Source organism: Parus major, chromosome 4A, assembly GCF_001522545.3.
Source record: "Parus major isolate Abel chromosome 4A, Parus_major1.1, whole genome shotgun sequence".
Lineage (NCBI taxonomy): Eukaryota > Metazoa > Chordata > Aves > Passeriformes > Paridae > Parus > Parus major.
In genome coordinates, this window is record NC_031772.1 from 7,306,727 (window position 1) to 7,330,743 (window position 24,017).

The 24,017-nt window shown below is 44.1% G+C and overlaps 1 protein-coding gene across 1 annotated transcript in view; it reads left to right on the top strand.

The window, feature by feature from the left end:
* Window positions 1–24,017, top strand: part of GPC4 (glypican 4) — a 47,693-nt gene that overhangs the window by 16,380 nt on the left and 7,296 nt on the right. Inside the window, exons 3-4 of the mRNA XM_015626712.3 lie at window positions 8,311–8,702; window positions 18,964–19,129. Coding sequence (XP_015482198.1) covers window positions 8,311–8,702; window positions 18,964–19,129 — 558 coding nt within the window. The remainder of the gene's footprint in view (window positions 1–8,310; window positions 8,703–18,963; window positions 19,130–24,017) is intronic.

Genomic DNA, 24,017 nt, shown 5'->3' on the forward strand with positions numbered 1-24,017 from the left:
ACCATGGCATCGTTAATAGGGTGGTTTGATCTATGCTGCCACTCACATTGATGTGAAGGCTCAGCCTTGTTCTGACCCCTCCAGAAATGGATGGCAGCCAACCTCATACCAACCAGGGCAGAAAATGTTGGGAAGATATACCTCAAAGAAGCTGTTGTGGAGAGGCAATCCTTTGGACTTGGTTACGGATTGGTTTTTAAAGAGCATAAGGAGGGAGTGACTGAGGAGAAGCTGGAGGGAGCAACCACCAACACGTTTCCTTTTGCAAATACCACTTGTGGGCTTTTGTTTGTGCTTTCCCACTCAGTGCAACAGCAATGAAACAAATTGTCTACTGTCTGTGCCTTGGAAGTTTGTTTATTCTTTCTTTTTGTTCAGCTGGCTCCTCTCCATCTCGAGGTTTTTCAGGAGGCACATACACCACCATGACTTTTAGTCTTGTTCATTGAGAAGGGTGATGCTTGTCTGACAGCAGTGAGATCCAGACCTCTCTTTTGGGACGCTTGGAAAGATCCTTTGGTCTTGTTCAAGTTACCACAGAAGCAGGAAATCTCATGGGATGAGGTGAAGGGGGTTCCTAACCCTGTTGGTTAGGAGGGGGAAAAAAAAATATTAGATCTTGTAACTTAGCAAAGACTTCAGCAAGGGGAAAAAGCAGTTTATATATGGGCTTGGAGGGATCAAACACTCTCATGTGATCTCAGGTCAAAGCAGTTCTGCTCTTATGGTCACAGGTAAACTGCTCTTACCCTATGGGCTTTTATTCCCAAAAGCAAAGATGGGGGAAACAGGCTTTGTATTTGGCTACAGGAAACGTGCCTGGTGCTCTCTGGTTGCTAATTGCTGTCAACGAGTCAATGAGCTATTGTTTGTCTGTTTAAAATTAACTCTCTCTTCCTCCTTCCTGCACAAAGGAGCCACCAAGACTGTGTGCATAGTCCTGGTAGCTGCTCCTCTGGATGCCTGATTTGGTGGTGGTGGTTGGGCTTGGGGGTGTGATAACCCACTGGTGCAGGGCTGGAGCTATTTTATCAGTGTTTAATGTACTGTAATGTCTTAGTGTCTAGCCACTCACATGCCAGCTGAACAAATAAGAGACAGCCCCAGCTGAAAGAGCTCTCCCTGCCAGTGTAATGAGTTGAGGGTAACTGAGGTAATGGAACAAGACAATCCCCACTGTTCAGTAGTGCAGGCCCTCCCTACACTCTGACAGCAGTAGGAAGGGAGGCTTGGGAAAACATGTATCTGTGAAATACCTTAGTGAGTGTCCCAGAGAGTTCCTTTGAGGTGGGAGGATGTGGGAGGCAGCCTGAAGGAGCTCACTTCCAGGTGAAGTTTGAGCTGGGAACTTGGTGTATTGGTACCAAATGGTTGTGGGGCAAAGGTTCACACCCGAGAAATCACAGATGTGTCTGAAGAGATTGAGGAATGGGTGCAGTGAAAATTAAACATGGAGGGAGTAGAGGGAAGAGCAAACAATGGAGGAAGAAGAAAACAGCTGCAGAGAGGTGCATTAAGGAAAAGTTTTTGCAGGGAAGGGCATGGAAGTGCTGGGAATGATGGACCTGCTGCTTGGGGAGGAGGCAACATGGAAGCAGTGGGAGAAAACTCAGAATAGCTGACCAAAAATGGGATGAGTGACAGTCCCTGAAATCAGGGGAGGCTACGAAGTTTGGGCTCATTCTGCTGCATGGCATGTGGCAGAGCAGGATGGACTAAGATGGGACCAAGGACATTTCTCGCTGCTTTCCTAATTCATGGGATGACTGGTACATACAGCAGGATGCAAAATATACTGCTGTTTGTTTCTTGAATCACAGACAGCAATCTCCACATTGTCCTCCTCCTTCATTGCTCCTTATTCTCGAACAAGCTTAGTGTCAGTGTGATGGTGCTGCCCAGTGCTGCTGTGTGTTACCTTCTGCCCTGCTCATCTGGACTCCTACTAGCCCCCCCAGTGCCTCAGAAACCAGAATTTCTAGAAATCTTTTATTTTTTTTGGTGGTTTTGGTTTTTTTAACCTATGAGGCTGTGGCCCAGTTTTTCTTGTCTTGACTTTCACTAATCAAGCAAAGTTTAGGGAGATGTTCCTCCCAGCTCTGCAGCGTTCACATATTGGGGCTGTTGCTGTGACACTGGCAAGATTTAAGCCTGTACTTTAAGCCCTGTGAAAGAATTCTTCCCATGTCAATAAGTGCTAACACATGTTTGAAAACAGGACAGATAAACAGCTTGTGGATCTGCCCTGCCCTTCTGAGTTCATATTCAATAAATGTGTTAACACTATGTGTTCATCGGTTTCTCAACACTTCCGGAAAAAGGTTGTTAAGCTAGGATTTGTTTTTCCCTGGTGGAAATTACAAATGTTGTATATGCAATAAAGGAAGTGAAGGCATATTAAAAATAATGAAGCACATTTAGGAAAAAAAAAATTGCTTTCCTCCCTTTGGAATAGGTGGCATAGTTGTGGATGGCTTCAACCTCCAGGTGAAGAGAGCTGTGAAACCTTTGTCTCTTTTCTCCCAAATTCCATTTATCTGTCTGGATTGAATTTTGCTTCACATGGTAGGAGCAGCTGCAGGGTGGAGTTTGCATCTGCAGATGCACCTCTGGAAAACGCAGGGACGGAGTTGGCGCCGGCCCTTCCACGGCACAGCCTGCGGGGCCGTGCCTTGGGCAGGAGCATTTGTCTGGGAATCCATCTTGCTGTTGTGGACATTTTATGAATAAACCTTTTAAGGAGAAAATATAATTAATCTCTTTGTGGCAGTGTTCTCCTGTACACACTAGAAAGCATAATTGTCTATACAGACGAGCAAATTAAAGGTTTTGGTTAGACAGACGGTCCTTAATTAAACATAATCTGGACAATATATTAAGAGTATGCTCAAAAAGCTGGGTGGCAAATTATCTGAAACTAATTAATTGTGCCTGTAAAATTTTAGCATGTTCCATATGCATGCTTGAACCTGGTTTTATTTGTTTTTTAAGGTGGTTGAGTAATTGCATGTCTACCTGGGATCTGTTTGTTTAGTTCATTTGCAAACCTCAAACAGAAAAAGGCCAATGGAAAACTAGTCTCTTAACTAAGGAAACCTGGTGCATGGGAAATGCAGCATGTCTGGTGGTTTTTGGGATCAGAAAGTGTGTGGCAGCCCTGGTGTCCTTTTGGAAGGGCACCAGCACACAGGAGCATGGCCAACAGGTGGGTGTCTGTAGCAAGCACATTGGCTCAACAGCCTTGATGAACTCATATATAAGAGTTGACTTTTTTTGCACTGCAGTTAAGGTTTCCTTTGTTCTATAAAACATGGGGGGTTTAGGTGATGAGCCTGGGTCACTGATGATTTGACTCTTTGCAGTGGCGACAAGAGGAGTAAGTGTGGTGCTGTGGATCATTGTGCCTCTCTGTGTGAAAGTATTCCCTGAAATACGCGGGTCTTGCTCCTGAAGATAAATTGAAAGCACAGCTTTGCACTCCTGCAGTGCAAAGAACTGCAGTGGTCAGCTATGGATTCAGCCCTGAGGACTCTGCCTGGGGCAGGACTGGGGAGGCTGAGGACACCAGGGGCAGGTGGTGGCAGGAGGCAGCTCGGACCAGGCAGTTCTTGCTGCTTTTTCCTCTGTTGCCAGCGCATGTGTGGAAATGCCAAACCTGTCTGTGGGTGAAGGGAAATGTGACCCTTTGATGTGTTCATCTCATTTCCAGGAGCTGCCTTTGATTTAGGTAGGACTGTGCCCTACAGCACTGGGCTCTCCTCAGCAAAAGCCCTCTTGTATGAAAATGCCACTCCTGAAATATCTGAAAATGTTAGCAGAAGGAATAGAAAAACACTGCATCTCTTCTTACTTAAAAAAAAAATAGAAAAAAAAGAAAGAAAAAATATTTTCAGGTGACACCTATGAATCCAAGATCAAAAATATATTGGGTCTGAAAGTCAAAAAAAGTAGATGTGTTGTCTGGAGGTGGGATTTACTCTGTCTCGCAGTGGGTGGAGTGATTGTGTTTCTTCAATTAGCTCATGTATCTGCAATTTGAAAGAAAGATTGTTTTGAATTATTCTGGCAGTGGAATCCAATGTCATGTGGAAGCACCTTGGGGAGATGCAATGCTCTCCTCCACTGGGTTACTGGCAGGGCTGGTCTGCCCTCAAGCTGCAAAGAGGTAATACATCTTATTACTTGAAAAAAAGGAAATTGCTAAGTAACTATGGTTATGTTTCTCGATGTGCTCTTTTAAAGAAGGATTTGTTCAAAAGCAGAGACTTTTTTCCCTAGAATTTTTATTGCAGAGATGGCACATATGTCACATCCTGTCTTTCTTACCATTTCATGACATCGCTAGGCTTTCACCAAGTGGTGGGCATTGAAATTCTACCCTGAAATTCAAAAATGTTAAAAGAATAAACAGAGCCCAGAGCTGTAGATTGCCTGACTGCAGATTACTGCCTTTTCTGCCTCTTAAAGTTAATTGCATTGGAAATGTCATCCTCCTTTGAGCATCAAAGCCCGTAGCATGCACAGGATTTATTTTGCAATACAGACAAATTTTAAAACTGTTTCTTGATATTAAAAAAAAATTTGTGGCTCTGCTTCCACAGCGCTGGTTCCCTCAGCCTGGGGCTCGTTCTCCTGAGCATCACCTTGGGTGAGAAAGTGACTTTACATCAGCAGGACTTGGCTGAGGTGTGTTGAAGCAGTAGAACATGGCCTTGCTCCTCAGTCAGGTTGGAGCAGAGCTGGCTGTGCCATGTTATCCCAAGGCCTTGTCTGTGGTTCATCCTCTGTGTGTAACCCAACCCTCTCTGCAGGCTCTGCTCTTAGTCACGAGAACCAGGGAGACCTTGGAGCCATGTGCTGCTCTCACAGGTCAGTTTGTGAAGCCCTTCCCAACCATATGTGTGCCTGTTTGTCGACAAGAGGGGCCAGCCCTTGTCCGGGGAGTTTAAACAAGATAACTGGAGGGAAGAGAGAGCCTGCCATCCCTCCAGATAGCAGTGTCTGAGAGAGCACCGGTGAAGTATGATTTGTCGTCTGTGAAAAATGTTTGCGTTTGACAGCTTTTCACAGGAAACCTGTCAGAGTGATAATTTAATGAGTACAGATTGCTTGCAACACAGCTGTAAAATGTGCTTTTACAGTGCTGTAAAATAAGCAACAGAGGCCTTTGTGTGTTTGCTTTGTTTGAGAACAAGTCAACTTCTAATACAAATGAAAGGTGGTCATTTATTTTACCCAGCAAACAGTCAAGACGTAAGAGAGGAACCTGCCATTTTTCTTCTTGTGGTGGCAAGGTTAATGCTGGGTTATGTTGGTGTTTGCTAATCAGCTCATTTCTGTGAGGGAGAGAATTAGTATCTAATTTGATATAGAGAGTTACTAGTCAGATTAGCATTTAACTCAAAAGAAGGACTTCCAGGCTTTTTTCTTTTCCTTGCCGACATCTATGCCCACAGTTTGCACAGAGAAAAGATTAATGTTCCTTCTGGTGCCCAAGCTGATTTCTTGATGTGGAGATAGAAACTGAGGATGCAGAATTATACTGTGCCAATAGCTACACTAAAATATATCTATAGATATAATTTAATTGCTGGTGGTTAAGAGTGCTGTGTGTTGCATGGAGAAAGATGCCATGTACATCCCACTTCTGGGTCCATCCCTGCTTGTTGAGTGGCCCTTCATTCCCAGTGCCATGCTTGGCATCACCCCTCTCCAACATCCAACCCCACCTGCACCCCAGGAGCCTCGAGGTGCCAGCAGTGGCACCCAGTGGCCTCGCCACAGGTGCTGGTCACCAGGGCATCCTGTCTGGCATGCTCAGGGATACAGGCATGTGCTGACAGGGGTGGATGCTGACTCCAGGCTGCAGACACAACCTCCTCTGCCCTCCTCCCCTTCTTCTTTGGCAAGTGGCACTTTGAGAATGGGAGTTTTCTGTCCGTGTAAATGATAGTTGAAGCTTGAGTCAGAGACAACAGCACTGTGCATGCATGCTGCCTCCTTCAGGAGTGCTGCATTGGGGTTTTGGAAGTGCCTGGTTTTGGTGGGAAGTTTTCATTTCCTTTATTTACCTTCCTTTTGGGCAAGGAAAAGCTGCTGGCTGGAAGGCTATAGGTGCACAGGTATTTGCTGCTAATTAGATTGCAGGTTTTTTTCATGATAATTAATGAACATGCCTGGTTCTAGCCCACATGAAAAATTGTTAAGAGATGAAGAGCTCTAAAGCCTGGTTACGGTTTATTAAACTTCCACTTTGGAGAGTAACCAATAAAATGAGTTGGGCAGGAGAATAAATAGATTATGGTAATATGGGTGTATTACTTAAGATAACATTCTTGGCTTATAACATTGCTTTGGGTTCTTTAGACTGACGGTTGGAGCTATCTGATAGATTTGCCATCAATATAATTTCAAAAATCTAATTCTTTTTGAAGACTTTGCTGACACATCTAGCTGGTTTTGTGCCTGGTGCAGAAGTATTTAAATAAAGAACCTACTTGGTGATACTAAAAGGTCTGAGCAAAGGAAGGAAGTGAGCCTTCAAAATGATTAAGTGAATTAGAAATTAATATACACCAAGCTAATCTCTATAGTATAAACTGAACAGAAAAAAATCTTCCTAGAGAGGAAATGCCAGTCATGGGAACGAAAGTGGAGGTTCCTGCTGATATTGGACAGAGGATGTGTTGGGTGTTTGAAATCAATCTCCTCTTCCCTGGATCATTTCTCTTGTGCTCCTAAGAGGCTGCATTATATACAGCCATGTCAGGCACTGAACCCCATGACTTTGTTCATCAGGAACTCATGGAATGTTTCAGTTTTTCCAGAAAATGTTTTCTGTATTAGGCTTTGTTTGTACTGGAGCACTTTGAAGACGAAAATCTGAACTTCAGCATACTTTTAATGTCTTTTAACAAGGTTTAAATTTGCACTGGGCCAAAATATTTCCCCCCCCACCCCCCCTCCACCCTCTTATAACAACTTCTAGCTCTAAGCATTGCTCCTTTGTGGATTTAGAAAACCACAGAGGCATGTTTTATTAAAAAATATTTATTGAATATGAGTCACAGAAAAGCAGAGGTCAGAATCCTCAATTGCTGGTGGCATGCATAAAATAATCTGCTTCCTCACCCGGCTGTGCCTGCTGTGCTCCCCAGGGTGCCCGTGCTCCCTGCAGGGCTGGAGCAAACAGGCATGGGAGGCTTTGTCCCAGTGGCACTTACCTTGCTCTCCTTTGCTGCCCCCAAGGCCATAGAACAGGGATTTTTTTCCAAAGTGCCCCAAATGCTTTTGGCCTAGTGGACCCCTCCCCTATTTTTTATTTTATTTCATCTATGCCAAGTCTCCAAGGCAAAGGCTTTGTGGCAGGGTAGTTTGTGCTTAGACCCATGTGTCAAGGTTGTGGTGATGTGTTCTTGGAGGAAGTGTTCTTCAAACTGCTTCTAGAGTGGTATCATCATTGGGTCAACTTGTTATCAGTGCAGGAGACACATGTGGCACTGCCAAGACATGGCAGCAGCCACTTTGGGCTGTCCAGTGCTCCTAGAGAGTGAACCAAAGTGGGGATTTGCTTTTAGAAAGTGATAAAAATCACAAATCCTATCTGTCCTTTGTCATTTGAAAAATCTTTTGTTATTGTGCCAAGTGTTTAGTCCTTAGATTTTAAGCAAATTTCAGTATAATTGGGGGGGGGGGGGTTTGCACTGCCACAAATGTCTGAAGCCCCTTCTGCAATCAGGACCAATTGGGCAAGTGATCAGGCCCTGCCCTGAGAGATGATGAACTTGCAGGATGGGAGAAAGAACCTGCAGGTAGATTTTTAAATTTGTTTTTAAATATATTAAAATTTGTTCAATTTTGAGGCTGGTTTATGATAATCTTGGAAAATGAATTGTCAAGAACTGGAAAGAAGGATTCATTTGTGCAAAACATCTGTTTAACAAAACCACTTTTTCTTTCCAATATGTTGTTCTTTGAAATTACATCTTTTGAGATACCTAAATGGGAACATCAGAAACTTTTGTGCTTTTTATTGGTTTTTGCTGACTCTTAATCATGATATTCATATTTGTATCAGGAGAGGTTTCATTCATACAAGTCTTGCAGTCTACAGAGAGATTTGGTGATTGGTTTATGATGAGTAATCAAAAATTTTGAGATATAGACATAGATGAAAATTTCTGAGGGAGTCCTTTAATTTTCCATTTCAGTTTGATGATGCCAATCCTCCAGTTGAGCAGTGGTCATAGGAGTGTGTGAACACACAACCCAGTGCCCATGTTTACCATATCTTCTCTCTCTCTTTCCTAGAATTCTTCAAAGAGCTCCTGGAGAACGCTGAGAAGTCTCTGAATGACATGTTTGTGCGGACGTACGGCCGACTGTACATGCAGAACTCGGAGCTCTTCAAGGACCTCTTTGTGGAGCTGAAGCGCTACTACGTGGGCGGCAACGTCAACCTGGAGGAGATGCTCAACGAGTTCTGGGCGCGCCTGCTGGAGCGCATGTTCCGGCTGGTCAACCCCCAGTACCACTTCACGGACGAGTACCTGGAGTGTGTCAGCAAGTACACGGAGCAGCTGAAGCCCTTCGGGGATGTGCCGCGCAAGCTCAAGCTGCAAGTGACGCGAGCCTTCGTGGCCGCCCGCACCTTCGCGCAGGGCCTGGCCGTCGCCAGGGATGTCATCAGCAAAGTGTCTGCGGTGAGCTCCGTCCCCTGACTGCTCGTCCCCGTGTCCCTTGGACCCGTGATGGGCAGCATCTCTCCCTGTTGTACTGTACCTAAAGGTGGTGGTGGTGGTTGAGCGCTACAGGTGGACCCAGCTCCATCTATGTAGGCTGGGCTGTTGCGTGGTAGAGTCACATTCTGAGGACCTCACTGCCCAGTGCTGCAGCCCAATTCTCCAGCTGGATGCTTTCCTCCTGTCTAGGGAACAGCAACAGCAGGAAATTAAATACCTTCTGCAGTGGAAATAACCATGTTTGCTTGTGTAATGGCCATATCTTCTTAATATTGCCTTTAAATTACAGTGAGTCAGGGATGCTACAGGCATCTATTATGGAGCAGCTGATGATTCGCTCCTCGCTGCAGGGCAGGGGGAGAGGCAGTTCACATGAACAAACAGCACTTCTTTGATAACAGTAAGCTAGAACTGTCTGCACAGGGCAGAAGCCATTTGTACTTGGTGCCACACATGCAGCACAAGTTAGACCTCAGACTTTTATAGTTAAGTCACTTTCTGGGGGGATGAAACAGCTGCGATGTGCTGGTCACTTAAATGTTTACCTCTCTCTTCATATAAATCACTTTGGAACTGTTTAAGTGGGGTGACTGCTTTTTTGCCATAAGATTTGTTTTTAATTTTAGTCTGAGTTGTATGGTAAAGGGAACAGTCAATAATCCCCTTGAAGTGATTATGTAAGATAACAAATATCAGTGATTTCCTTTTAACAAACTCAGCTCATTTCCTGTGGGCTGTGGAAGATTTATTATAATAATTTAATTGGGCAGAGAGACGTTTACTTTCTCTCTACCTGGTTATGGAGTAATAAAACGTGAGGCTGAAAGAGCAGGCAGGAGTTTGAATCACACCAAGTTTCAGGGCAAAAACCCCACAAAACTGTTCAGATACTGTTAGAGGCAGAATGCAGTTCTGTAGGCAGCACAAACAGCATCCTTAAATGAGATAATCAGTCAAATTTCTTTGACTTATGGGGATAATATTAAAATACTGTCTTTGAGCATAGGGGAAAAAATAAGTCTGCTTCCATATTAGTTTTTCTTGAAGATAAATGAGGCTAACAGCCAGCAATAGGCCTGAACATGTATGAAGGAAGGAATTTCTTAACTAAAATACCCAGACTCCAGGAGTGAGTTGTAAGTTATCAGTGACAAGTTTAGGTCCTTGGAGACCTTGACTCCCCACCAAATAGAGACGACTTTCAAGTTAGATTAATGTGCTGCTGGTTGAGGATGTGTGTGTGGAGCTCTGTGTGTGACATGTGGGGTCACTCTTACGAGATCACAAAAACTTTCAGCCTCAGGGATGCTGTCCTCCTGGAAGGGAGGGGTGGTCTCAGATGAAGTGTGATGTCTCTGTGCCAGGCCACTGGCCAAACCTGTTGACTCTTGGTTGGGGTTTCAGATTTGGTGGCCCTTGTTTTGTTGCTGTGGCAGCTTTTGTGGTCAGGGGATTGGATTTTCACTGCTGTAGAGTGTGGATGAAATATTTGGGTGGGAGGTCTGGCCATTAAAGCCCCTGTACAGTGCAATTACTTGATAGGCAGTAAACATGCATGGATGAGGGATTGTGTTTATGCTCCATCTGCTCAGAATTCATCAAAACGTCTCCAGACTTGACACAGAACCACAAGGGCTGCGGTCCCTGCATCTGTTACGAATCAGTCGTGAACCTGAGGTGGCGTTGTGATTTCTCTTTCCCTTTTGATGATCCTTGAGTGTAGAGTTGCCTTCAACCCTGGAATTAATTGCTTGAGTGTGAAAGCTACCCAGAGTCCCACGCAGCTGCAGAAATAGCTCACATGCTGTGGACAATCACAGTTGCTCTACTTTCCACTTCAATTTCACAAGTTACACTGGAAATCCTACAACGGATTGACTTTTCCAAGCAGTAACAAAAGTCCCTGCTGTTGAATACCTAAGCTTCAGCAGTAGAAGGAATAATAATCTTTTCTGTAGTGTTTTAATCTCTTTCAGTGGGAATCTAACATCATGTTTCTGCAAGACACAATGGGAAATCCAAGACATGAGTTTAAAAGCTGATGTTTTTATGCCTGCTGCTCTGTGGTTGTGTTTTGGGGCTTCCCACATTACATATAGATTAGCCTAGCTTTGCTGAGCTCTCTATAATGACTCCATTGACTTTTCTTCCTTATTATTTTTACTCAGGAGTTGTAGTGGAATGACTGCATATACCAGGGATTAACTGGGGGATAAATCTTCATTCTTCTTTATGAAAAAATGTCCAAAGGAATGCAAATTAGTTTTACTTTAATGTGCTTTGTGACAAGTAAGTTAAAAACGTTTAACTGAAAATCTTCAGGAGGAGAAATACAAACAACTTCAAGGCCCAGCTGTGTATTTTCCTGGGATGCTATCAGGAGAGCAAAGAGCACTCTACAGTGCAATGGCCTTGATGGCTTTTTAATGATCCTAGGTATTTTCACATCTTCATTAGGGAGTTGCATTTAGAAGGATATTGTTCTTGCATGAGTTTGGGAATAAAGGGGTAAAGGACAAGGGAATACTGAAAAGCTGCAAGTACACTTGATTTCTGAGCCAGAATGGTAGAAAATAACTTTAAATCCAGCCTTGAATGGATCAAAAGCTGTACCACTGTGCTGAAATACACAACAGAGAGAAAGTTGTATGGTTTTGAGAGAAAGCACAGACTTTTTTCAAACTCTATAAACCCCACAATTTCGATGATCTAGTCTTCACCCCTCAAATTCCCTTCTTTGGACCCAAAAAGTACAATATTTTCTAGATCTGTTCTGAACAGCAGGTCTATACAGGATGCTAGAGATGTGCCCTGCCTCTGAGGTTGGCTGCAAGGGGCTGGGGTCCTCCAGTGCTTCTCTCTGTCCTGTGCTGGTGCTGGGTGCTTTCTCCCTGACCTTCCTGCCCCTGCCTTCAGGAGATGGAAATCTTCCTGTCCCCAAATCACTCTCCTAAGTCATGGATGAGCGCTGAAGTCAGCCGGGTTAAATCGCTGCCAGCAGTGACATTTCCTGCCCTGGCCAGGGCTGGAAAAAAAGGAGCAAATACAAGCCAGAGCCACGAGTGAATGAAAAAGGATGAGAACCTGCAACTGGACAGTTCTCAGGCTGCTGAGGTGTTCCCATAATTACATGCCATTAAACCCACATCCTGGTCGAGGGTCATGACACCTTTGAGGCAAAGAGCACTGGGGCATGTAGGGTGTAGGTCAGCTACAGGTATGGGGTGGAGGTCCCTGTTTTTGGGGGAAGAAGTGAAATCAAGGGCTAGGCTCCCTGACAGCATTTTGTAGGGTCAGGGGGAGCTGGGAGGGGAGGTCTGGCTAGAGGTCAGCAGCAGAGGCACATGAAGGCTGAAGCATGCCAGCCACCCAGCACTGAATCCCTGTGTCTGTGTCACCATCTCTCTGCAAACAGGATGTGGGGGTGTGATCTTCTGCACTTGGCAGTGGTGCTAAGAGTTTTCTGGAGCCCCCCAGGAAATTTATACTGATAAGCAGTTGTTTTGAGATTCTTCTACCACTTTTCCCTCTTGCCCTTGTGTCCTATAATTTGAGGCAGAACTGCTGGGAGCTCAGGAAATCACCTCCACAACATGCTGGAAAAAAATGCTGAAAGCCACATGAGATGTACCTGCTACCAAAGCATCTGGGCTGCTGGAAGGGGTCTTCCAGCCTGTCCTTGGGAACCCTGAAAAAGGCAGCAGCTTGGAAGTTGTACGCAAGAAATGGTGTTTAGTTTGGGAGCACAGTTATGAGCCTTATGAAATAATGCCGTTTCGTATGAGGGTTACACCTACTTCCTCATCTGCTGTCCTCTGGTGACATTAGCAACCAAGAAGAGGCTGCTGGAGATGTTCCCAGTGAGTGGAGGAGGTCAGCTTTCTTTGTATTGGTATTTCTGCCCTAAGGAAGTGTAATGGTAGCAGCCAAGGAGGGAATTTTCTTCAAATTGTTTATGAAGAGAGTGGGACAGGTGATTGCCTTCCCACAGGTGGGACCCCTGTGGCTTTTTACTTTGAGCCGCCTCATCTTGAATGAGGCACCTGTGGAGCACAAGTTGAGTTGTTGGTTGGCCTGCTGGTCTGCATGAGCAACCTGAACTATGGCTCATGTCATTTTTGGCATGGGTGCTGAGTGCAGACCAACCATTGGCTTAGGAGAAGCAGTGATGAAAATAATAAAACAATTAATTACTAAGAATTAAGGCCTGTGTCATCACAAATGGTACGGCACCAAGATCTGGTTTTGGTAAAAGTTGTGCCCCTTGTAATTATCATTTGAGGATCTAAAAGTTTAGTCAGAGATCTGACGTCACTCTGAGCAGTTTTTGCCCTTGGTTTGACTTAGGGAGAATGTAACTATAATCCTCTTTCAGAAAGAATTTTGTGTTCCTATATCCAAAGGCTGCAATATCTTGCCAGGCAAGTGACAGAAATGGAATTTGTTGCTTGCATGCATTGGGAAGGGATGAGGGGACAACACTTCTGCTATGTGGGTAACTAAGAAACAGCAGAGGAGCTAAGGAGCCCTTTTAGTGTGCAGCAGAAGAACCTCCAAAGAGGCAGTGCTGTCCAGGCAGCAGGTTGCAAGCCACGAGGCCAGACCAAGGGGCTGCCGTGCACAAGGACATTTCCTTCCACATACCAGGGGCAAACATCAATGCAGAAAACAATACCAAGCACTTCTCCACATCAAAGATGACCCTGAGAAGACTTGCCAAGAATGTGACTGCATCTGCCTCAGTTCCAGCCATCTGTGGGCCTGTGCTAGGCCTTCAAAGCATGCTGGAGCAGCAGTCAGCTCAGATTTAGGGCTGGGAGTGCATGGATAGGACTGTGGATTTGGAACCGATGATGTCTTGCAGGAGTACTTCAGTCCACTGGCATGGTTTTGACTCTTTTTTTTCCTCTGCCCTGCACTTTGGTTCTGCTGCTAATTTTGAAAACAATGTGAGGGATAATTAAGGATGATTTTGGTTATAGATGCCCAGATAAATGTCCCTGCTACTTTGTTCATTAAATGGAATGCTTCTCATGATGCTAGGTGTCTGAGGAAAGGAGAGACTTGTTTCTACAGAGAGCAAGCTTGATGTGAAAGTCCCTTTGGTCCCAAAGGCACCATGAGCAGGAGGTGCTGAGCCTGGCATCGCCATGTAAGTGGTCAGAGGGAGGGGCACCCACTTGGGTGTGACCCTGAGGTCCCTCGTGCCCCTTGTGGGCTGAGGTTGCTGTTGGGGAAGACAAGCGTGTGAATGTTAAGACTGAGCAGCTTGAGTGCCTGGCAGTGTGATTCTCAGGAGCTCTGCTTTTCCTCTTGGCACTGTCACATCTGGAGTGGGGGGAGCACTCTGTAAGGAGGGAATTGAGCATAAATGTACTCTTGAACTTTTCCTTGCATGAGATAACAGTGCAGCAGACATGGCTGGGGATAGCAAGTGTTGAGGTACTCTCAGTTCCCAAAATCACTCCTAAAAGTGTTCCCTTATGCAAGACCTCAGAGGACCAAATCTGTGGTTGAATCAGATGCTGTCTAAATTATTAATGTCCTAGCATCAGGCCAGCAAAATTGGTTAAATGCGTACTTAATTCCAAAACACTTTCATTGGAATATTTGGGGTGGGGAAGCAAACCAGGAGCCTTCCAAGTGATGTTCTGCCTCACAGTGAGCCGAGCGTCAGGACCAGTGTGTGCCAAGATGATGTTCTTGCACAACACTGAGAGGAAAAAAATGATGCAAGTAGAGTTGTGTTGGTCCCAAAAATTGATGACTGCTCACTTGTTTAAGATGATTGCTCACCTAGAGCATCTCACAGGCAGCTTCAGAGTGTGTTTTTGAAATCATCTTTCCATGTCACTGAGAAGTTACTCATTCAGTCTTTCAGCCAGTATTGCTGTCATTCTTTTTTTTTTTTTCCTTTTTATTTTTTTTTTTCAAAGAAAGCACAATATAAAACAAAAGTAATTTCACTACATTTATTTTCAAATTGTTTGATTTCTGTTTTCTGGCAGCTGTGCTGCTGGCATGGCAATGCTGTTGTTGTGCAAGCACAGAAAATAAGAAAGCCTGGGTTATCAGTGTTATTATAAATAGTTATTAAAGCTGACAGGATTTTAAATGTTATTATTAACATTCTTAATGTTAACTTGAGGGTAGAATGAGAGAATGTAATGTAGCTCTGGCTGTCTGACAGCTGGTGGGGGCTCCCTGCAGGACAGTCCATGGTTGGAGTTCTGTCATCTTTCCTCAGCTATTCCTTGCCTTGGGAAGGAGATGAAAAAGAATCTGGTTGCTTCTCTGAGTTTTATCTGCTTGCACAAATCAGTTTATCTTGAGTTTTGGTGGTTTTGTGGTAACCTGTGAATAAGGCATTGCATCCATAGGTGTGTACTGTAGTGGTGATGTTTCTACCAGAGGAATGCATCCAGCTGTAATTGCCAGAAAGTTGGAAAAGGCAAAGGGTGTAACAGTTTCCCTCATGTGAAACTCTGAAATGGGATGGGTATGACAAGGTAGAAGGAAAAACAGATTTTATTATGCCACGAGCATGTAATTTTTACAGGAACATGATTTTACCTTCACCAGTCGATATAAGCTGGGACATTACCCCAGCAAATGTGATACAGAATGTTTGAATTAAGCCCTGAGTTGTTTGCTTTTCACTTAATTTTTGTAAATTGTGTGCAAATCTGTATTTTTAAGGAGCAAGTTCGATATGAAGATTGGTGCCAAAACACATCTGTTAGCAGCTTTTAATCTTCACGTTTGACAAAGCGTATAGATATGGACAAATTGTAATTTACATGATGAAACCGCAGGGTGATGGATTGCTGCAGTGGCGTGGAACGCCATGGAAAGGAAATAAATTTCACAAGATAAAAGGAGGGGGCTGGAGTGCATTTACTTCTATCAGAAGCTTTTACAGGCTATGTGCACTGCAGCTACTACTACCTGGGCTCAAATCTACCAGAGTAAATCCCCTCCAGCAAATAAAGCTTTCTTTGGTACTCTGCTTTATTAGAAAGGAGATTACTTGGTTTGAGGGTCATTCTAGAGTACAGTTCAAATGAACTTGAGTTGCTTTCCAAGATAAACACAACCCCAGAACAAAGCATATCTTGGTTTACTGTTACATACAATGGCGTTTTAAGAGCTTGCACCTGGCGTGGCAGGGCCAACATTAAAAGCTTGTGAAGAATTGCCAATGCAACATATGGCACACCCCACTGACAGAGCCAGAGCTGGTCTGGACTGGGTATGGGCCCTGTGCCAGGGGTTAAGGTTTTCCTTGCAGTGATACTCAGCAGTTAAGCATTTATCACTGTTGTAACGAGGTGTAATTGCTCATGGTCTTCCCCAAAACTCTCTCTTAGAGTGATCTCTGATTGTGCCTTCCTGTTGCTTTTAGATGCCATAAAATGCCAGTTCTAGACTGATCAATTTGCCCATTATCTTCCTCTTTACCTGTGACTGTATTACGCCCTAACAGCTTCCCTGTGGGTTACATCCATCAGTAGCAGGGCTCAGCTTGTCAGTCACTGCAGGCTGGGGTTTGTCTTTTCCACCTTCCCTTTGTGATCACTCTCTGCTCAGCTCTGTGCAGGACTCAAACCTATGTGGGGAAGGAAGCGAAACCTCGCTTGCTTTAAAATCGTCCCGTGTATTTGCTTAAATGACCTAATCCAAGTGACCATTGCATATTGTCTGCTGTGGAATGCAGGAAAGCAGCTTCAGTTTCCCCTGCATCTGCTGGGATTTTTCTAGGATCAATCCCTATGGAATATCAAAGTGGGGGATGCTGCAGGGCTGCAGCCTCTCAGCACTTGTGGGGCGAGGTGGGAACCTAAGATGGGAAGGGGATGGTCACAGTTCTGCCGGTGGGGTTTTGCTGCATGCTGCCATGCAATCCCTTTCATAAGGCTGCAGTTTTCCACAATAGGGTTGGGGAATCCTCCTGCTCATCTTCCACTTCAAACTGCTCTAGTCTGGCTTGTGCTATCAACATTATCCTAATTTTTCTTTCTGGGGAGGATGCAGAGCACTCCTTTGAGGGCTAACAGTGCCTTATGGATGGCCAGGATCAACTGATAAGCCTCTGGACTTAGCACGGAGGTCCTGTCACCTACTGCCGAATGACACAGGAAGGGATTTTTATCAGAGAAACAACTAAACTACTAAACCTGAGCGTCCTTCAGAGCTCATCTCTGGGTGCGAGATGTTATTTAGTTCCCCCCACCACTTTTTTGTTGTGCAAGGACTGCACCATCTGGATAGCAGATGATACCTTTACATTTGTCTGTTTCCAGTTTTCCAACTATAAATCATCTGATTTAGCTGGTTTCTGTTGCTTGAGCTCTTAGTATTTGATCCAGCTCTCCTTTAAAGCCATGCTGTCCCAATAGGGAGCCTTCTGCTGGGACTCTTGCTCCCACTGTGCCTTCCAAATATATATATATATATCTAGAATATAAAATGTATATATGCAGTGGAGCATCTGAATCAGATTCCACAGCCACCAAAAACAGCTTTCTACGTGGATTCTCCTTCTCAGCCAAACAGGCTCTTTGTGGACAAAAGAATGGTAAAGTGCTATCTGATGAACATTGCTGGCCAGCCAAAATCCAGCACTGAGCTTTAGCTGCAGAAAATGGTTCTTCTGTCTCTCTGACCAGTTCACTTGCCCGTTGAAGAGAAACAGTGATTTTTCTGGAGTTGTCAGAAACACAGCAGGTCTTTGTCTGTCATCTCTTTCTATAAGAAATGAGGGTTTGAAAATTTCCTGATGTTATTAGCAAGGCCAGCCTGATTATGTAATGCTCTTTCTTTTATTATTATTTGTTTTTGTTAAAACCTGTTGCCTCCTAATTTCATGGGTTGTCAACAAGTTTTTGAACTAGAAGGTTAGGCTTAGTTTCTCCACAGTGCTTGCACTGAGATGGGCAATAGTAAGGTCCTCAGCATATATGTAGTACCAGATCTTCCTCATGTACATTCATCTCCACTTAGTTTTATTGTCCTCTCTGCCATCAAGTCAGTTCCCAAACCTCCAGCAGGTGACATGTGAAGGTCATCCACATCTCTAGCTGTTTGTGTTGAGGGACTTTGCTCTTTCTCAGGGATCCATTTGTGTCTCCTCCAGCACAGTCTTGGATCACAGCCTCTTTAGAGCACTTCCCTAAACACCTTACAAGGAGTTTTCATGTGTGGCTAATTAACACTTAAACTTACTCTTGAGGGACCTTCTCTATTCAGTGCTTGAGATGGGCCCACCGTGTGGTCGGGATGGAGCTAATGCTCCTTGGACTGGCTGGATGGAAATGGTTTCAATGAATGTTTTGAAGCTGGGCCAGAGAGTGAATCAAACATGAATGACCATGAGTCACTTTGGAAATCAGCCCTTTTGAGGGCTCAGGGGTGACGTGCCTGCTGCAGACAGCTCCGCTCGCACGCCCAGCGGCTGCGCTGCGGCTTTGAGGGTCCTCCTGGCTTGTCCTCAGCTGCAGGGTTGTAGCTGCCACCTCCTTCGGGTGTGGGGAATGGTGTTACTGAGCGTGATGAGTGCTGAGTATAAATGAACCCGGGTATCTGTCATGTAAATGCTGTGTTGAGGGACTTGAATGTGATATAAAGGAGCTGGCCTCTGTGCTGGGGAGCCCTGCTGGGTGATTGTCCAGGAAGAGCCACAGCCCTGCTGGGGAGGTGGGCATATAATCCCAGTGGGTTTGGTACAGGAATCGTGTCAGACATGCCATATTGACATACTGCTTTTTCCTGAAAAATCCCAGCATCATCATTTTTAGCATGTGTTTGCAGCAGAGCCCAGAGAATGCAGCTTTGTCTGACATCTTTTAACTTGGGAGTATTTTACTGCCTTTCCTGAGCTTGAGTGGTGCTGCCTGTCCCCTTAGGGTGCCTGTCCTTGCAGCCCTGGGAGGGGTCCCACATCATACAGGGTGTACTGCATGGTACAAATAATGTTTTGCAGAGATGGGGGCTGTCTGTGTCCCCTGGAGTGGCAGATACACCCAAGGAGGTGAGCCAGACCTTTTCATCTGTTCCCCAGATCTGTGGACCACATAAGCAGGGACCAGATGCCGATGGCTGACCCCTCTATGTCTCTTCTGCACAGCTCTGTCCCATTCATCTTGGGGTAAATGTGTGGGGTTTTTTGCTTTGGTGATTGAGGGCTAATTTTCTTGTCCTTTTGTGTTTTTCTCTCGTGAAGGTAAACCCCACGCCGCAGGGTACGCGAGCGCTGCTGAAAATGATGTACTGCCCACACTGCCGAGGTCTGGTGTCAGTAAAGCCCTGCTACAACTACTGCTTTAATGTCATGAGAGGCTGCTTGGCCAACCAAGGGGACTTGGATGCCGAGTGGAATATCTTTATGGGTAAGGCAATATGGGTTAAAACCACATGTAGGTCTGCACTGATACTGTGTCCCTCACCTGAATAGCATTGTGAGTGGCTGTGCTGAGCTGTAGCAGGTTTTTCAGGTATCTGGATATCTGTGATGGGTATCTTTTCCTTCCACACCTCTCTGTACAGCACACATTTTGCCATTCACATTAACCTCTAAATAAATGAGAATGTTGTGCCAGTGACTTCTGTTGCATCAAACTTTAGGAGGATTGAGGTGGCATGGGCTTGTAGGCTTGGAATGTTTCTTCTTGCTGGACCAAGCATGTGTGCAAGCTGGTTTTTCTATACTACTTACACCATGTTGTCACCATACAGCTATCCTTCCTGAAGTCACTAGAAGTCAGTTTTCTCCTTCAGCAGCTTGGGAGTCTCCTTGCCAGCCACAAAGAGCTTTGGGAAAAGCCAGTAGGCCTGGATTTTATGCTAAAAAATTGAACAGGACATGTCTGAATCTAATTTTAAACAGCTCATTTGGTGCTCGTCCACCATCCTTTTGCAATGTCAGCAGGTCTTGCATGACACTGTTCTGTGCTTATACACATTATCATTCAATACATAAAATTTACACTGAAATGTTAAATTCTACCTTGGGTCAAGGCTCATCAGAACTGACAGTGCATCTCACTTTGGGGCACAGGCAATAGATAATGTTAAATGTTTTCATTTGTGCTGCTTTTCCAGGAATTTTGATTTATCTGTGATTGAGCGTCCTTTGGGAGCAGTCACTTCACTCTAGTTAATGTGTGATGAAGTGCACATACAAAGTATCTGCTGCTACTGAAAATGCTGTGGTACTCTTCCCATTCCACTCATGGGAAAAAAAAAAAAAAAGATTGTTAGAAAGAAAAGATTTTTGTTTCACTAAGTTGCAAGATTTAAAATAAAAAAAAATTGCTGCTAGCTGACATTTCAGGCTACATTTATGTCTTAGAACTTTCTTTCCTCTGTTTTGTGCACTGGATTTTCACTTTGCTGCCCATGCCAACTGAATGTGTGCAGGATGTTTTTGTGTGTGTATTCCATATAGGGAGCTAAATGTGACACTAAGTTGGGTTTCCAAGTAATTCTCTGTGAGGCTGACACCCCCCCCCCCCGCCTCAGTCCTCACAGCCATCCTTCTCATGAGAATATTAAGTATTTCAACTACAATTGTTGCTGAAATAGCTCAAAGCCAGGAGACTTGCAAACATCTAGTCCAAGTAGAAAAGAAGAATCTCATGAAAGGGAAGGGCATAATGCCAGAAAACAGACAAAAGCACAAGCAGCTAATTGCTGTAGGTGGTATGCGGCTAAAAACGAACCTCGGGACAAGCCGGCGAGCCCTGTCACACGAGACTGATCAGGGACTGCCTACAATAATTAAGATTATTAAACAAGACAAAATAAATACATGTGATTCCAGGTCAGAAGCAAAGCTTTCTTCTTGTGGTGCTTCCTTCCCAAAAGGTTTCTTGCCCACTCATTACTTAAGTATGGTATTAAGCTTCATTACATTTATTGGCAGTATTTGCTTGGTTCTTGCACTCCGTGTTGATGGTTGCAGTGGAGTACAGATACAGAAAACTTAAGCTGTGCTTTGTTTAGACAATTTAATAAGTGAACAGGTGCTGGTTATGTTCCAGACTTCGGTTTCTCTCTCAGTTTGCAACTCGAGACAAATGAAATATATCTGGTGTTTAGGGCTGGGCATATGCCACAAGTATCTTGTGTGTGTGTTTAAAGGTTTAAATAATTAAAGAAATAACACCCCAAAAAATTCCCCCCATACCACCTCACAAAATCCCAAAAACCCATCTCCACGGTCTCATTGAGATTTTACATCATCAGTTTGAGTGCCAAGTTATGTCAGTGATTTATTATGAGTCAAAAGCAGATTTTGAATCTATCAAATCAATTTAAAAATAGTTAAATTAGACAACTTGTAGCAAGTGCTGCAAGTCTATATGAATGTGGGTGCATGTGAAATACTCATTTGTGTGTGTACTGGGTCTATAAGTAAGTCAATTATGTAAAGCTGGGATGTAAAGTTTGTAGGTTTTTTGAGACAAGAAGACTTTGTAATTCCTCATTTCTCCAAAGTACCATTTAAAGCTGAGGAGTATGAAATAATGACTGAATTGTACTCTTTTCTCCCCTTTAACTATCTAAATTATTTCTCCCTCTATTCCTGACACAATTGTACACCAATTAGACAGGGGTATACTTTGTTTCAAACAGGCTGTTGGGGGGTTGGAGCTTTCCTGAATGAACAGTGTTAATCTCCAGTGCCTTTTCATGATTTTTTTTTCTCCACAAAGGTTTACTCTGCTCAAAGATGTCGAATTCAGGCTCCATATACATATCTGGAGTACTACTTTGTGTGCAAAGAATTTTTCACCCCCCCACCCCCTCTAAAAAAAAAAAAAAAGAAAAAAGATTGTTGTTAATGAATGGTCAAGGTCTTCCCCCTCCTTCCTTCCCCTTTTAAATCAGATCTTGGGGTTAAGACTGAAAACTGCCTTTTGTTCTTCAAGTCAGACAGTGAGGCTGAAGATGTGGGTTTCTGATTATTGGTGGCACAATGAGAAAGAATTGCTTTCCTTCATGAGAGCGAGGTGCTTTGTTGCCAAGGATTGTCTCAATGCCAGTAGCAAGGACAAATGTATGCAAGAGGAAAAGGGTCTTTAAGGGATGGTGCTAGATGGTGTGTCTTGGTTGTGTTTTTTTTTTTTCACCTCAATCCACTTCTATTTCCCCATCTCAGGGAGGAGAAACAGTCTTTGCCATGCTGTGTGTTTGTAATATGTGGCCTGGGTACATTTTTCATTCTGCCAAAGTTGGGTTTTTTTGTGAAGCAAAGCTGAGCCATTTCACTGAGGCTTACACATATCATTTACTTTGCACGAGAGCTGGGGAAAATTCTTGTTATTTGTAATCAACTCCTCTCTCCTACCCATAATGGAAAAATTCTGAGTTGCTCAGAACTCATCTCCCAGATGAAATGAGGAGGTTCCTGGAGCAGGAGCCTCCCCTCCTCCGGGCAGCAGTGCTGGCAGTGCCCTGAACCCCAGCCAGCCTTAGCAACATCAGATGGGGCTGCCAGAGGGAACCACTGCTCGCCACCACTGCTGTGGGGACACCAGCCAGCTCCTGGTGGGAGGTAAAAGTTTGCAGGATGCTTCCAAAATCAAAACTGTGGATGAGGCAGAGCTCCCCCCCTCCAGAGCCCTTGCTCCTCCCCACCCCTTTCTAATGAAAGTTTATTTCGTTTAGTGTTCCTTGCCAGTATCAATCCCAACTCCAATTACTACTTTCCTTATCTTTTCTCGCCAGCTTTGGCAGCTCTGCTGGAGGCCGAATGCATTTTCTCTATCGGCAGTCAAAGCAGAGGCTGCATTCCTGGGCTGTGATACATGGAATGCCATGGCACCCCTGCTAACAAAGGACCCAATTCGCTCTACATTCCCATGGTCTTGTGGATGGCCTGCCCGGCTCAAAGTTTACAAAGATGCCAAACAGCCAGAAGAATTGGGGTTTATGTTTCCTTTCAGTCTTTCACAAACACTTTATTGATCTGTGGCCTTTCCTGGCCACTCAGAGAATTAAGTAGTTACAAAATGGAATGATTTTTCTTTTTTTTTAAAAAAAACCCAAAACCCTGTGCATTTTGTGTGTTTTATTATCTGTCTATTCATAATATTTTTATTTGAAATGAGTGGCTTCCTCCACACTACACTGGGATGTTCTTTATGCGCGTAAAAAACCCCAAAAGCTTTGACAATGATGAACACATTTAAGTTGTGCTCCACTTGTTTACAAAAGTCTCCATTTGGTGGCACATCAAAAGCATTTTTCTCTCCTCCGGCACAATGGTATATTCATGCTAGCAGTCATTACTCAGAGATTTGAAGCATCACTTTATTGGAGCCCACCACAATACAGTCTAAGAGTCTTTGTTTCATTTGTTATTACCGTCCCCCCCTTTTTTTTTTCCTTTTTTCTTTTTTTTTTTTTTAATGCATTTAGTTCAGACCTGTTTGTAGTCCCTGACGGTGAAATTCCAGCCGTGCCCTGCAAAGAGCTCTGTCACTGATGCTGGTGGTGTGTGCTGCAGAGTGAGGGCCTTTCCTGGGGCCTCCAGCACCACCAGGACTCGCTTCCTAAACACCCACACCTTGGTGGAGCTGAGAGAGTGAGAAGGGGTTAATTAATGATAGTTCTTTAACACCCAGCAAATTGTCAGAATACTGAGTTTTCTTTAAAAACTGGATTTACAGGCTAGGAAGGCATCTGCAATTCATGTTGGGGTTATGGTGTTGGATTATTGTTATAATTGGTGTGTTTTGTTGTTTATATTATTAATAATAATAATGTAATGTATGCAAATAGTTGTGTATTTTTCATCATTTGTGGTTTTTTAATGTAGTTTATTTAACATGACTTGGGCACTAAGGCAGAGCTATTACTAAATTGTTCAGTATGTAGAGTTTCTTTATAGAGCTTTAATAGATAGCCAGAGCTCACAGAAGTTTTCTGTTTGTGCAAATTACCTTCTGCATTTAGGAGGAGGATGAATGTCATGAGAAAGATTAATAGACTGAGTGTGAAACGCCCATTTCTCATTAATGGAAGGGACCAGGCATATCTTAGGAGCAGGGAGGAGCTCCTTGGGGCCAGAGGGGCTGTTCTGTCCTCATCACTCAGGCTAGGAAAAATCGAAGAATTAGATGCAACTGGAAAAAGATGAGTTTGTGGCAGAGCATCGTGAAATGATGCAGGAGAGGAGACCAGCAAATACTTTGGGGTTGAGGGACCACAGTGAAAGCTAACAGTAAATTAAAGTCGTGATGGGTGAGAAGAGACAAGAGCTTAGTGCCA